The 15,968-nt window shown below is 40.4% G+C and overlaps 1 protein-coding gene across 1 annotated transcript; it reads left to right on the top strand.

Annotated features, from left to right (window-relative positions):
* Nucleotides 1-2,767: 2,767 nt before the first annotated feature.
* LOC122765875 (kelch repeat-containing protein) lies at nt 2,768-9,891 on the top strand. The gene is made up of 14 exons (XM_044020337.1): nt 2,768-2,869; nt 2,958-3,029; nt 3,197-3,358; nt 4,467-4,548; nt 5,544-5,603; nt 5,840-6,071; nt 6,271-6,369; nt 6,822-6,953; nt 7,042-7,229; nt 7,317-7,513; nt 7,612-7,706; nt 7,802-7,856; nt 8,462-8,559; nt 9,119-9,891. The coding sequence occupies exons 2-14, from the start codon at nt 2,968-2,970 to the stop codon at nt 9,349-9,351; spliced, it is 1,695 nt and encodes a 564-aa protein (XP_043876272.1). The 5' UTR covers nt 2,768-2,869; nt 2,958-2,967; the 3' UTR covers nt 9,352-9,891.
* The last annotated feature ends 6,077 nt before the right edge of the window (nt 9,892-15,968 follow it).

Below are 15,968 nucleotides of genomic sequence, written 5' to 3' on the forward strand. Positions count from 1 at the left end.
CCCCAGGTGGAGGCTTCTTCAGTGCTTTGAGAGTAGCCATGCTCAACCAGGTGTTTACTATAAAAACACAGACAAACAGGACCCACACTAGGGTGGTCACGCTACTGAAAACATCACATACAGCGGTTAGGATATAAATGCACCATATCACAGCCATACTGCTCCCTCTGTAGCAGCCTTCTTTGTACCTGGAAGAAAAGGGGGAGGACAGAGAGGAGAGGGTCAAACGAGGTTGCAGGCAAATTTATTTGCATTGTCAAGGTGTGTGACTTTTATCCTTTCAAACATCAGGCATTTAATACAGCAAATTATATCTTGATATATCTCAATTTAACCCTATACTCGCAGGTGCACCCTTGGTAAATTGAAGAAGAAATAATAAACAACTCCTTATATGCACATCTTGGGATGTGCGTTTATAGGGCACATCTTCAGTTATGTATTGTTGAGTCAAAGTTGGGATACATTTTTATATCAGATATTCTTTTCTTTTTTTAAAGAGTAGCTATAATTGCAAAAATAAAGTCACAAAAATAGACAATTTTTTATTTTATTTTAGTTCATAAAAACAAGCCAAGCAAACTTTGACGTATTTCCAAAAGTCACAAATTCAATTGTTTAATAGTCACAAAATAGATAGTTTTTCTTTTATTATTGTTATTGTCTTTTGTTATTGTTGTTAATAAAAATGAACCAAGCAAACTTTGAACTGTGACATATTTCCAAATTTCACAAATTCAATCTGATTTAAGAGAAAATGTAGTACTTCTTGCTCAGGTGTGTTTATATAGTTCATGAGATTGGCTAGGTTGTTAATATAAGATATACTCTAAGTCACTCTATTTTGCACATTCTTGTAGCATCTGTATATACATCTTATAAGTGTGGAAAGTTTAGCTGAAATTATTTTTCATTTTTTAGTAAGTTTACAATCACCTGATTGTGTGAATTGTTTTGTATTTCTATCAGGAGCCATGTCAGCTCTACAGAGAATGCTATTTTGGACCATTTACAGTAGCCCACACTGGACAAACTAAACATCTTTTGAGTTTTAACACTAATTAAAGACTATACATGGATTCTCCAACACACTATTACAACACTAAACCAATAAATGCTGCTAAATTTGACACACTTTACCTTTAATGTTATGTGTATGTACAAAAAATGAATTTATTAAAATGAATTTGACGGCTTGTTACCGTAGATAGTCGTGGGGTCGCACCACAGCCATGTACCTCTCCACGCACACCAGACAGAGGAGCAGCGGCTTCGTGCTGTACATCAGACAGAGTGTGAGGCTGATGATGACCTTCAAGCTGTGACTCAGCCACAAGTAGTGATTGACAAGCATCATAGGAAAGAACAGGTAGAAGCACAGCTGGATGAAGGCCAGGTGAAGCGGGAAGAAGTCTGCGGGCAGGATGCCAGAGACCTTTGACCTTTACATTGTGAAGAAAAAATAAATAAATAACAAGCAAAAGAACAGTGTCACCCACAGAATGACTACATTTACTGTTACATGTCACCAGTTTGTAAATATTTACATATTTCTGAGGATATGCTGGATGAGCCAAACGTTTGCTGGGGTGCTGAGGAGGAAATCAAAGATGCCGGCGGTGAAGAGGATGATGAGGCCCGTCGATGGTCCTTCAACGTCATCATCATATGGGTCACATGCTATCCAAAGATATGATGAAGTTGAGAAGGAAGAGGTTAAAGCTGATCCGTTCATAACGTAGTCAAGGAGTTAAGTTCTTGAGGAGGGGGAAAAAAGAAAGAAAGAAAAACATTGGAAAGGTGCAGTGAAGGTAGGAGAGAGAAATCTGCTGGGGTTATCCTGCCTGGATATCCTTGACAATCCAACAAATAATCTTTATCAATCTTTGTAATGAAGGAGCTGAGACCAACCTTCCAGAGCGCAGAGAGAGTGCTGGTGTGCTGAGAGTTTGTGTGTTTGGGTTTAAACACACACTTCACAATCATCAAGCATGACAGGCATTGTACACATTTGCATCAGAATGAAATGCAATAAGGTGCTTACAGTGTGTGATGTGATCTGCCTGCACACATTTAACAAAGGCATCTGTATTTGAATTTTTGTTTTTTGTTTGTTTGTTTACAGTATATGCATCATTTTTGCCCAGTCAATTGGAAAGCATTTCAATGATTTTACTATCATGACCAGACTATTTTATTTATTTATTTCATCCTATTTCTTTCTTACTTATTTGAGATATTGTTTTGTTTCTTAATTTTTGCTTGTTAATAGATCACATTTTCCCCATAGACTTCTATTCTTTTTCCAAACAGCAGACTGGAAAAGGGACTAACTATATAGTGATGTTGTAAAGTGAAGTTAGAAGTAGACTCATTTTCCAACCAGAAGTGTCGCCCCCTGGTGTCTATTCAAAATATTGTCACTGTGGGGTTGGTGTCATTTGTTAAAGCAGAAGAATGTCCACTTTTTATATAAGGTTAATATGTATAATGCGCTTGTATGAATAAAAACAATGTAAATTATGTTTATATTTAACAAAACATAAAAAAGCTTAAGGTGTGAGTTTATTATTTTTAACCCCGCAAGACCGAGGTGGCAAAGTGTTCTTGAACGCAGCTTCTGTTACGTCACTCTGTTGGCCGTTGTGCGCAGGCTTGAGAGTCGCAACTTAGTTAGTTCGATTTGTTGATCAGGGTCTGTCGTGCGAGCGGGGCTATTGCTAGCAGGCTGGCGAACGTGTACTCTTACAGTGTAGACGCCACCTGTGCAGAGACGCTTAACAGCAAAACACGCGCCCACAATGTGTTAGCGAGAAGTCGCGCGGAGTTTGGAAAATACACACAGCGGTGGCGGGAGATGTTCAGTGAAGTAGGTTAGAGTCAATATCGTGTTTTTAAAACACCATCAGAATAAAGTGCGTGAACAGAGTATTTGTATATGTGTATTTGCTGGACAGAAACGTAAACATGGATGATTTCGGGGTTTATGCGGTGTTTGGATTAAACGCTCCACCTCAAAAGCTGTTAAGGTAAGAAAAGCATTAGCTAGTTCTTCTCACTTGTTTATCTCGTTCTTCTCACAAAGGTAGAAATGAAATTGTGCTGCTGTGATTTTTTGTAAGAAATGTCCGCGTGTTGTTTCTGTGAACAGCCAAAGTCAAAATATTCACTTTCTGCTTTTGTTTGTTCGTGTTAGCGCTGACGGGTCTCGCAGGGTGTGTGTCGCAGTTCCGCCGACTGTCCACCAGGTGGTGCTGTTCAGCAGCGGGCCATGGGGTGAGAGGGTGTGCGTAAACGCGGAGCTCAACGATGCTGAGCGGATCCCCATCACCATCGGCAAACTGACTCCTTACAACAGGTGAGCTGACAAAAGACAGCTTACACTTTGGTTTTGTCGCAAAAGATTGTGATAAAATATTTTATTGTGCATATAAAACACTACTAAAGTCACTTGAATGTCACTAATAACAGCAACACAAAATAGTTTTTGGTTTCTGTGTCTTCTCCTATCTTGTCACCCTGAAACCCCAGAAATCACACGATGAGTCAAAATTTTACAAAGAAACTAGGACAAAGGGTACAACAAGAAATAGTCTGAATAAAATACTATATGTCTTACTCCTTTCCACAATGTTATGATGCAACACGTATCATGCTAGAGAGTAGGGGTGGGATAAATGGTCTACGATACCAATAATATCACAATACAACGATATTGCAAAACACTCACATAGTGAAACATCACCATATCGGTCTGAACTGAAGAAAACAAAACGTTTGTGAATAGTTAAAAGTGCAGGATTTCTCTATTTATTCACAACATAGAGAACAAAGTGCATAAAGTCAATGGATGTTGGATGTTGAATGGAGCATCTCTTAATTTCAATTTCTCTGACATTATTCCACTGTAAACTCCCTCTTCTTCGGCCATTACAGTTTCCTCATTTATTTGAGAAGCGTCATAGTGAGGAGAGTTGAAGTAGCGATGCCCCTGCACAGTGAAAGCAGGGACTTTTTACTTTTGAGCGCTTGCCCTTGCGTATCGATTATCATATTGCACAACGATATATCACTAAATCGATATTTTGACTGTGATTGTAGTTGTTTTAAATAATTCAGTTAAATTCAGTATACATTTCCCCATAGGGAAATTTGTCATGGACTTAAGCTGCGCATTTGAAAGCCCTCATGGTACAATAAATAATAAAAACACGACAGTAAAACACATGAAAGGAGCCAAATCCTTTGCTTTGCTTTATTAACCTTAAACAGCAAGGTCTATGCACTACATCATGTCAGTTGACCTCTGTCAGTTGAACATTTGAATCAATATATTGTACCTAACTGCATGTCGATTTATTATTTATTTATTGTTTTTGAAAGCAAAGCTACCGAACCACTGAATATTCACATTTACTGGTGAACTCCCACTAAGTACTGGTGTGGTTTGATCTGTTCTGGTCCAGGTGTCTGTCATGGGAACAGTGGGAAGAGGAGACGTGGACAGAAAGTGTCACACTGAATGTCACTCTGGAGGGAGGAGACATGGTAAATACAGAAACAAACACTCACACACTGGAGCGGGATACTGGGGATGAAGTGGTAACTATGCCATGCCAAGAAATAGCCGGTCCATAAGAAAATTAGATGATAGCTCACGCCTTATTTATGTGGCTGTGATTCATTATAGCCTTTCTGCCCAATCACTTGTTTCAAGGAGCAATTTGGGGTTCAGATAGTCTGAATGTGGGAATGAAAGAGCCTGTGATCAAACCACAGACCCAACAAGTTGCTCTGCCCCCTGATCCACAGCTGCCCCAGTTGTGGTACACAAATCGTTTATTTGTATTGCCCTATTCATACACAGGGCAACTCAAAGTGATTTACAAGGGCATATAAATACATGAAGTAAATCACAGAATAAAAGCAAGACATTGACATGACATTAAAATTAAAATAGTCATTAAAATCATGAGAGATGAAAGTCTGTATTCAGGAAGTGTGTTCCATAGGTGAGGAGCAGAATGACTGAATGCTGCTTTACTTGGTTTGGTTCTGCATCTGGGAAACACACAGTAATCCTGTTCCTGATGATCTTAGAGCTCTGGCTGCTTCATAGAGAACTAATAAGCCTAGGATGTATTTTGGTCCAAGACCATTCAGTGCTTTGTAGACCAAGAGTAAGATTTCGAAATGTGTCCTTTGACTCACGGGAAGCCAGCGCAGATGTTGTAATATTATTAATGTGTAGGGCTGATTCAGATTTTTTTTCCACTTCTTAAAGGTGAATATTTTCTTGTGTCTTTGCTCCATATAAGAAAGAAATCATTATAACTGAATAAGTTTGGTTTGAGACCGTCATTTCCACGTTTTGGGAAACGCAGATCCAAACATTTCATCCAGGCCTAAACTGTCAATAAATCAATTTACTTAGTTTCAGCTCTATTCATGTATATTAAAAATAAATGTAGAAAACTGATCATGGCTTTTTCATGGACAGAGATGCATATATTATACACTATCTGTGTGTGTGTTTTTTTTAGTCGAAAGCGGGTCGGTCAGAACCAGAACTCATCCTCGCAGTGAAGGAATACACACCAAAGGTACGGTCAAATCATTCACTGATAATATTAGCAAGAAGTCATGTAGCCTCCCATCAACTGCCTGATGTAACGTTCACACTTGCCATTTTGAGTACGGAGTACTGTGTATTTAGTTGTTCTTTTGAAAGTCCTGCTGTTTTCCTAATTAGCCCTGAGCGGTTTTGTTGCTCTGATGTAAGTATGATACCTGAAAGCTCACCACCATATATTTGTAAAAATGAGCACTGCTCTTCCAGGACACCACGGTTCCTCCCGCCTCGCGAGAGCCCAACGGCAAGAGGAAAAGAGGACGGACGGTAGAGGACGGTGATCACCAGACTAAGGTGGCAGAGGCAGGCGAAGATGAGAATGTGTGTCCAAATGGAACAGTGGAGAAGACCACACCTGTGCGAAAACCCAGAGGGCAAAGCAGAGGGGGGCAGAAGCTGTTCAGCGGTGGAGCAGACGCAGCAAAGATGAAGGGAAAAGGTCAGGGACACACATTCTGTGTTGGTAGTGCTAATTAGGGCCAAAGCACTATTGTTTTTGCTCTTCCAGGACCAATTTTGAGGGAATTGGTCCTGGAAAGTCATTGAATAGTCCTTGAATTTGATGTCATCCAAGGTGTGGGAACCCTGAATCAAAGAACAGGTACATTTCTTTGTTTTGAAATCAAATTTCTCTGCAGCTAATGGAGCAGAAGAGGTCCAGAGGATTGTGGGTCAGACGCCTCCTCAGAGCGCATCAAGGACAAAGAGTAAACAGGCCAAGACTCCCACACAGACCGGTGAGTGTGCAGTCACTTTATATTCAATCTTTACTCTGTCACATTTATTCACTTCTTATTATCTCAGCACTCACTAGAGTTCACAGATTTGTGTGTTTTTTTGTTCGTCTTTCTCTCTTTGCTGCACACAGATTCACATACTTGACATGTAATACTTGTAGACCACTGCTGAGTCTAGGCTCTAAAGAGTAGGGTTAATATTTTGGAAACTTAGTTTAAGTGTTCAACAGCAGGAGAATGTCTGGAGTATTCAGGTGATGCTCTTCATTAGCACGACAAAACAAGCAGCATAAGACACTTCGACCTTTCTAAATGCAGGATGTTCACCTTAAATTATCCTAAAAGGACAGACCTCAACATGTCCATCACAAGCATGTGGCATCAGTCCACAGTGCTTGGATGGACTAAAACATAAAATAATTAAAAATGTAAAATCAATGGTTCTCCTGCAGTCGCTCCAGTGAGCCCGTCGGGTCGATGGGGACAGACTCTTTGCCCCGTCGATGCTCAGACAGCGATTCTGATCGGAGGACAGGGAGCCAGGATGCAGTTCTGTAAAGATCCTATGTGGAAGCTGTGCACAGGTCAGTCATTAAAAACACAACTGGAGCAGGAGGAGGTTGCAGTTCCCTGTTGGTCTGTTGGTAACAGCCTGTGAACTCTGTCCCACAGAGGACATGTCCTGGATGGCGGCAGAGACTCTCGCAGAAGGTCCAACCCCCGAGGCCAGGATTGGCCACACAGCCGTCCACGACCCCGACTCGAAGCGGATCTTTGTATTCGGAGGCTCCAAAAACAAGAAGTGGTTCAACGATGTTCACATTCTGGACACACAGAGCTGGAAGTGGACTATGGTGGAGGTGTGTGTGTATAAGTGTGCCTGTGTGGACTTGTTTGTTTTACTTCTTTCCTCATGTCCTCCTCCACGTCTCCTCTGTCCCTTTCAGGCTCAAGGTAAGGTGCCACCTCTGGCGTACCACAGCTGCAGCATGTTTCGGGGGGAACTCTTCGTACTGGGAGGAGTTTTTCCTCGTCCAAACCCGGAGCCAGACGGCTGCAGCGACTCACTGTACATCTTCGATCCCCACCTCTCCATCTGGTACGAACCCATTGTGACGGGCGACAAACCTTCTCCCCGCTCAGGGTAAGACTTCCTGGTCCAGAAGACATTGCCGCAGTTTTTGGCATATTTCTTTTCCCCAGTTCTTGACCTTCCTCTCTATTTATGCATTTATCTTTCAGTCACTCTGCGTGTGTGATGCAGGGGAGGAAGATCTATGTGTTTGGAGGATGGGACACTCCTGTCTGCTACAATGACATGTACATGTTGGACCTTGGTAAGACACACACACACACACACACACAGCAGCTGCTTATAATAAAAGATTACCGGTTTATTTCACATCCAGTAAATACAACATTTTTCTCTTAGGTCTGATGGAGTTTGCTGCTGTGAAAACAACTGGTAAAGCCCCGTCTCCTCGGAGGTAAATCATGTAAACTGTTAAAGGGTAGTTTCACCCATTTATTTCCTCACCTGGTGAAATCAAGAATAAACATAGTTTAATTCACCAGTTTTTTTAGTTTTTTCCAGCTCTTTTACTCATAAAACTTGTCAGAAACCCAGTAAAGAGCAGAGTAGGGCTTTTGTTCCTTTTGAAGGAAGTGACTTTGGTGTCGACTTTTTGTCAGTTTTATTTATTTTTCCTAATCCCAACCTTCCTCTGTTGCTGTGGGAACGAGCCGCCTATCTCAGATCCACTGCCTGATAATCAAATAACACATTTATCTCTGGAAATTAGTAAAAAAAAAAAGAAGAAGTGGCGCTTTAATTAATGTTTCATTAACTTCAAATGTTTTGTCCTCAACCCAAAGATATTTGGTTTTCTATAGGAGCAAAGAAATATTGGAATAACCTAAAATTGGAGAACTTCCTGATTAACTGAGTAGATTAATTCTATTCAATTCATTGTTGCACATCTAGTTGTTGTTGTGGTGTTGATTACAAAAAATAGATGAGTTTGAAGACATTTCAAACAGTGTCATGTATAATTAACATTTGTTTGTGTGTGTGTGTGTGTGTGTTTTACAGCTGGCATGGCAGCGCTGTGCTCTCAGACACAAAGTTTCTCATCCACGGAGGTTACAACGGAAACAACGCTCTCAGTGACACCTTCATCTTTGACATAGGTGAGCTGCTACTCACACATACCTGTGTGGGCCCCAGGGAAGACTGCTCAACACCTCTGCTTGCATTTTTCCTCATCAGTTAATCTGATCAGTTCATGTTCAACATTCATGTTCAACATTCAACATTATGGCTAAACGGGACTCCCTCAGTCCCCAGCAACACATAAAACAAACAACAATCAAAACCAGTGATAGAAGTGCACAGCAAAGCCAGCTGGGACTACAGCACTGACAGTTGCAGCCTATACCATTCTGCTTCAAGGGGGATGGTGTAGAACTCTTTGGTCGCACAAACTACTCAACAGTAGGTGCACCCACGTCACAAATGTAGGTGCACCTGCATCATTATCAAAGCAACCCATGAAAATAGGGCAGATATGTCTGGACACACCAGTGGGATCAAAACTCTCCTACAGTCTGAACACAGCCTTAAACCACACACTTGCATGGATGTAAACTGACCAACATTTGTATGAGCTTTTATAACAGACAAACAAAGCAGTTGTATTTGTTTCATGATCAATATGAGGACATCTGTGTGTTTTGGTTCTTTGTTCAGACACCAACAGCTGGACAGAAGTGAAGCTCCCTCAGCTCTCTGTACCCCGGGCGGGTCATTGCCTCATCACCATGGATACAGTCGGTCACCACCGTTTCTCGGAGGACGATGAAGACGTCGACATGGACTTTGTCGGCAAAACTCTGCTGGTGTTTGGAGGCGGTGACAACGAGGGCAACTTCTACTCGGACCTGACAACTGTTGCCGTGGAGGAACTGCTCAGTTCTATTTAAAGAGAGAGAGTTAGGTGACCTTTATTATTTATATTCGTATAGTTGGTCTTTTATTATTTTTCTGTCAACATGCCCCTTTCCTCTCCGTTATGCTTTTAAAATGTTTTGAACTTGTTTAGTACGTGTGCATTTTGGGCATTTCTTTTTTTTAATACAGATCTCAGCAGAGATATTCAGAAGTGTCAAACAGGATGAAGACATTTATCTACAAAATAGGAGCAATGATCTTTGTTTTGATCTTAAACCCTTTCAGATTTAAGTCATTGAGGAATTTATTTCCACTTGATTGTACATAGTTTAAAGCGCCTCAAGTTTTTCCTCAGTTAAAATAAATATTTTTATTTTCGTTATCCCTGATGTTGCCTCTGGCTAGCAACAGGTGTATTTCCTGTTTTTATAATGTTCAAAGTTCATTACCTGCAAACTACTGTGTGATTTAGTCAGAATCTCTTCTTTTTGATCATGTTTCTGTGCTGTCCAGTTTCGCACATCTTTACTTACTTTACGCATCTTTACTTAATAAACATGTAAACATCTACACAGTTGCTCTCATGTATCAATTATTTTTGAACATCAGCCAATAGATGACTGACTTTCATGTTGTTGCTCATCTGTGAGGATCTTTCTACTTATTTATTCATTTATTGGTCATGAATTATTAGTGAAGGCAGGTTTGGTTTTGCTTCGCCCAGTATTTGGCATGTTTCTCATGTTTTCATCTCTGTGGCCTCACTTTAATGATGTGACTATAAACTTATTTTGTAGGTTTAGTTACTTATAGTTTGAATAAGTTAAGAATATACACTTGAATAGGATATAATACGTTGCATGTAAAATCCTAATTTGCAGCTCGTATGTCCAGAAGGGAACTAGACGCTTGGCTCGTTACGTAACTAGCAGGCACTTTTGAGATCGGCTCAGGATTGTGTTTTTTTTGTGAAACTTTAGGGATTTATAGACAAGGAAATGACGCAGATACACACCCAAAAGCAACGTAAATTTGAGTTTACGTTCTACCCCCTCTGGGTTAGATGATATTGTGATGTATCATGGGATGTATTGCATCGTCTGGTGCATCTAATGATGCAAAAACAAAAACAATTATATATAGAATTATATGTTTATGTTTATTTACCTGCAACGTGTGAGACTTTGTTCAAGATCTCAGTAGTTGAAAAAATTACATTATGACAGAAATCACTGGTGAATTGCTTATTTAAATCCTTACAGAAGAATACAGTGTTCCATCATTCTTGTCAAATGGACAACAGATGGTTCTGGTGACATTAGAGAAAGTAAAGTCATTAACAAACCGCTGACTGAAATATGACTGTAACTTCTATTTATTCTTTCTAGGAAGATATTGATTTCAACTGTCTGTTCACTTGTGAAAAAAAGTCAGCACAAAACATCAGAAAATATGTAACTGGTTTTGTGTGTTTTTGTTTATATTTGACAACTTTGAATAGACATAAAAGACACAGATCAAAGGAATATCTGGGGTATGAGATGAGTCATCAGAAGCAGACTGACATCACATTTAATAGAGCTAAGGTGTGCCAAGGAAAGAGAGGAAGGAGGAAGCAAAGGATGCCAACTGTCATTCAGCGCCACTACCATCCAACCAACTGTAAGTTATCCGACAACTGTATCGCTAGAGTTCATAACGATACCAGGAGATCGTAGCGAGTTCATGGAAAACACGTGACAAAAAGTGGCTATGAATGAGAAGACGACAGTTGTAACAGTACCGCAGATTACACACAAAACATTTGATACTGTGATTAAGCCCTGTTTAAAAAGTTTGACCAAGGAGCAGTGGGTGAAACTGCAAACCAGCAAAGTTGATTTTAGCACCAGGGCTCTGTTTGCGGTGCTTGTTCAAGATCTCATATCAGTGGTGTCCAGAATCTTCTCAAAGTCTTTGAAACAGGATGTGTTTGTGAGTGAGGAACTCATTGAGTTCACTTTGGGCGACAAGCTCTTTTATTGTTTTGCTAGAGTTCTGGGTGTTGAAAACAAAGTGCCATGTTACTACTCCAAATTACTCACACACTTGATTGGCAAGCATGTTACAGACACTCTCAGAAATTGCCCTCCCACAGAAAAAAACGCTCATACGGCGTCCATACTACCCTGCACCATTGGTCCCTTTGACCTCTACAAAATGGTGCTATCTGTTCATGAGGTGTTGCAAAGGTTAGTGGCTAGGAGGTCGTTTATGTGCAAGAATCAACAAAGATCCCCCACCTCAAACGGCAGCGTGAGGCAAACATGTGTCCAGAGGGTCATTTCGCAGGAGGCATGTCATCTTACAAACCCGCTCTTGAACTTAGCGCCAGACTTCGAGTATCTGGTGATGCAAAGGTTAACTGTTGAGGACACAAAAAAGGCCACGCAGGGCATTGATCCATCCAAGTCGGTGCAGATGGGTGTTAAAAAAATCAACATCCAGAAGTGCTTTGTCAAGGGTTTGGCCAAAGCATCAATCCATCGAACACTAGCACAACTAAGGAAAGAACACCCCACAGTCACCAAAGTGCAAAGCACTGAGAAAATGCGGCGATTCTTTACCAGGCTTGACTCTCTCTTGGAGTACGGTAAATCGTTCAAATTTAGGGAAGATCTCAGTATTCTCATCTTCCATTACCTAACATCTCGTCATCTAGAGGAAACAAGAGCTTCTCGCTTACTTCAGCACTTGTATACGAACATACGGAACAGCCTGACCCATTTCCAGACACTGATATCATGGTGGGTGAAGACACAAGCTGATTTACACTTTAAGGCCGTGATGAGAAAGGTAGCATCAGTGACGGCAGACGAGAAAAAGAAAGAGCCGATCAAGACAATCGTGTTAATAGCTCTGCTGACGCTAGTGAGGAAAGTCCCAAAACTGGACTTTGAAAACATCCGCCATGTCTACCACAGGCAACACGAGTCCATCGTTCATCGTCTGGTTGACATGGTGTTGGTGGACGTCAAAGTCTCCGATTTCCTCAAAAGTAAGATCAGCGTAGTGGCACTATTGAAGGCTCTGTGTAAGAAGTGTGGTAGTGAATACAACGTCTTGCGGGGCTTAGCTCAGAAGGATTCAAGGGTTGAACATTTATTCGTCACCTGTCTCAAAGATCAGTTGCAAGAGAAAAAGCCAGGTGCCTTCTCCAGATTTTTCAACAAATGCAAACACACGTTTGGGCATTGTGTTTAGACAGAGCTCCAGCCTGTGGTGACCCTGACAGCTGCAAACGCTGCAATTTAATCACACGCATAGAAATTGTGCTGCAAATGCCACAGCAAAAGAAAAACAGAGTTCAGAGCGCTTGTTCCACATTTGTGGAATTTGGTAGGTTCCGCATGTGTTGGAGGCGACAACAGCAACCCAAACTCCCAGGATGCATCTGCAACGTCAGATTTGCTTAGGAAGGTTCCTTACTGAGTCACGTGACCTGGAGGTGGCAGCCATTTCAAGAGCTGTTCAAATTCTCCAAGCGCTTCCCTGTCTCCCTATGCATAGGATACGCTGGACCATCCTTTACAAAGGAAAAGGAGATAATGCCGACCCACAATCCAATGCGACAGCTGGTCAGATCATAATTAGCATATTAAACATCAAAGAGAATAACAAATATGAGACCCTTTTGGTCAGATGATGTTTTTAAATGTAAATATCTTCCCTATCTTGCATAAACTAATTTATTTTTATACAATCATGATAAATAATAATGTTCTTTTTTTTGTTTTGTCCATATTTTTATTACCCACACCAGTGTATTGTAGTTTTATAACAGCTGACCTATGTCAATAACGTGCATTATTGACGCACAATTAAGTCAAGAGTAAATGCAGATTTCCCAAGATCCTTATGACCTCACCATCTTTCCTTGTCCTTGAGACATTTCCATCAAAGTCAAGGAAAATTACATTTTTTTATTGGAAATATTTGGATTTTACCTTCAGATTTAAAGCTCCAGTGCTGTCGCTCCCCTGTAGAATTCTTAATAATTACCAAATGATTGCCATCTCGCCTCTTGAACCGGAGCAGAAACCTGGAGCTGTATAGTGTGGAAACAGACAGATGCCCAACAGTTGGTGAAGCCAACTGAAAGGAATTCTAAAATTATGTTAATGATAAAAAACAAACAGAAAAAACATAACTATTGTGACGTTCTATTGTATGTCCAGCTTTATTTTAGTAGTAAAATCCAATTTTGAAGCTTTTCTTGGGCACTTTTTTGGCATTTTCAGCCACAGAACAAATGTATGCAGCCGCCTTGCTTTACACTACAGCTGTCGTGTTTGTGTGCAGAGATGTCGCCAGGAGACGTGATAACAAAAAAAAAACATGGTTATACTGAAATCCCCACCAGAATATTTGGGAAAAAACAAATCTCTTTCCTTACACTATTTTGTCATTGCACTTTTACTTTTCGGTGACAAACCACAAAAAAAATTGCATCAAAAATAAATTAAATTCACAAAGAGATTCCTCATCAGCACATTTCACAAAATCTGTAGCCCAGAACTTTTTTCTCTGGCAAATGGAACATGAATTTAGTGAAGTGGATGTCACAGAAATCGAGCTCTGTAACAGAATGATCACATTCTTGAGGGACAAATTACATACTCAGTCCTGCTGACTTTATCTGTAATATGTTCAGGCATCCTGCAGATGGCGACACTTGAGTACATACAGTATTTCCCACTGGATAACACTCATTGCATGTTATACTTGATTGTAATTTAAATAAATTCCTCAAAATGAAAAGTGGGGTTCAGTGCTCAAGTGACATCCATGCCCCTGTGATACACCATCAAATTGCACATACTAACAAAGAAAACAAGGACACAACACTTGGTGTGTGTTGATAGATAAGTCACACGCAAGGCCCAGCAATTCACCTCTGTATAATAATAATTATAGCGAACCCACTGCTGTGCACAGGAAATCGAGATATTATGTCTCCTAACAGTGCTTAGTGCGTGCACTTTTACATCATCACATGTTTTTCCCTTGATTCATCGGGAAATCCTGCCAGTTGGATTCTCTCCCACTCGTTTACTAATAATGAGCCACTCGTACCACTTTGTTTCCTGATTTTCTTTTTTTGTGTGTTTTCTCCATCACATCCTTGCATTGTGTAAATGCTGAATGTTTTTGATGGTGGGACCAGTCTCCACAAAAACCCTCAGACTTCACCACTTTCAGCAGCAGTCTTGTTATCTTTGTCACTCCATGGCTGTTGCTAAGTAACTTGAAAATGTCTATGCCAGCTGTCAGCATATCACAGTCACACTTGGGTATTCAAGTGATTTTTTTTTTTACAGCTGTTGCGATAAACATAGGATTCTGATTTATTATTTAAAATTACAGGAAGAATTCCTTCAATAACTTGTAAGAATTTTGTATTAAGATGATGATTTTTCACCCAAGTCTGATGCCGTTAAGAAACAAATAACGTATTAATTAATTGAGTTGTAAAAGGAAAACAGCATGCACTGTGTGGAAACAGATATGCTTTCAAGTGTATGTCACCAGCAGCAATGCAGTTTCCAAAGAAATAAGGAAAGAGGAAATGATTTGGTTTTGCAAGAAACAATTTTAACAGACTAACACTTCTTTCTTGCAGGTGTGTTGTTGGTGTTGACATTCAGGGATGTGGTCTCTCTCCAGCTGTTGGACCCAGGAATCATCGTTTTTGAATCATGTGTATCAATTTTGGATTATCCGCATTCAAGGTATACAAAACTGGCCCATTTAAATCAGCAGACTCGGCAGTGGCCAATTATTATTCAGTTGAGCCACCGATTCTTATTTATTTATGTACGTTTACACATTTTTGTTCTCACACATTTCACTGCAGAGATTTCAAAAACGTGTTCACTCAAAATTTCATTAGGCAAAACTTGTTGTTTTTAATATAGTCATACACTAAATGCAGATTGGAGAGACATACCATGTGTTGTTCAATAAATGTTTGTTAAGATAAGCAATTTTGTGCACATACTCTGTTATTATAAAACCGTTTTATGTCATCAGATGGGCGACATGGATGGTGTAGTGGTTAGCATTCTTGCCTTTACAGCAAGAAGCCCCAAGTTCGCCACCTGGTTAGAACAAGAGCTTTTCTACATGGAGGTTGCATGTTCTCCCCGTGTGTGTGTGTGTGTGAGTGTGTGTGTGTGTGTGTGTGTGTGTGTGAGTCCTAACACATGCAGATTTGGGGATTAGGCAAATTGGCCACTCTCAATTGACTGTAGGTGTGCGTGTGAGAGTGGATGGTTGTTTGTCTCTATGTGACCTTGTGATGGACTGGCAACCTGTCCAGGATGTTCCCTGCTTTTCGCCCTGTGTCAGCTTGGAGGGTGAAAGGGGAAACATACCAAACAGAAATGTATCAGCCATAGGCTGCCCTGAAAGGTCTCATTAACATTGGCCATAGAAAATCCCATATCTGTTGACTTCTAACTTACATTTAGCTCTGGTCTGTGAAATAAAATACAGGTTTTATTCAATATTATTAATTTATAAGCTTGCATTAGCTTGTTTTGGTGCCCTGGGACACCAAGCCTTTTACAGAAGATAGGGCCACAAATGACTGTTGCTGATGATATCG

The sequence above is a fragment of the Solea senegalensis genome, linkage group LG3, assembly GCF_019176455.1.
Source record: "Solea senegalensis isolate Sse05_10M linkage group LG3, IFAPA_SoseM_1, whole genome shotgun sequence".
In the NCBI taxonomy this organism is placed as follows: domain Eukaryota; kingdom Metazoa; phylum Chordata; class Actinopteri; order Pleuronectiformes; family Soleidae; genus Solea; species Solea senegalensis.

Excerpts from the sequence above, each read along its gene's own strand:
- LOC122765875 (XM_044020337.1), top strand. The coding sequence starts at position 2,968 with ATGGATGATTTCGGGGTTTATGCGGTGTTTGGATTAAACGCTCCACCT. Across the intron at positions 6,072-6,270 it reads AGCAAAGATGAAGGGAAAAG|CTAATGGAGCAGAAGAGGTC; the intron begins GTCAGGGACACA and ends ATTTCTCTGCAG. Across the intron at positions 6,954-7,041 it reads TATGTGGAAGCTGTGCACAG|AGGACATGTCCTGGATGGCG; the intron begins GTCAGTCATTAA and ends TCTGTCCCACAG.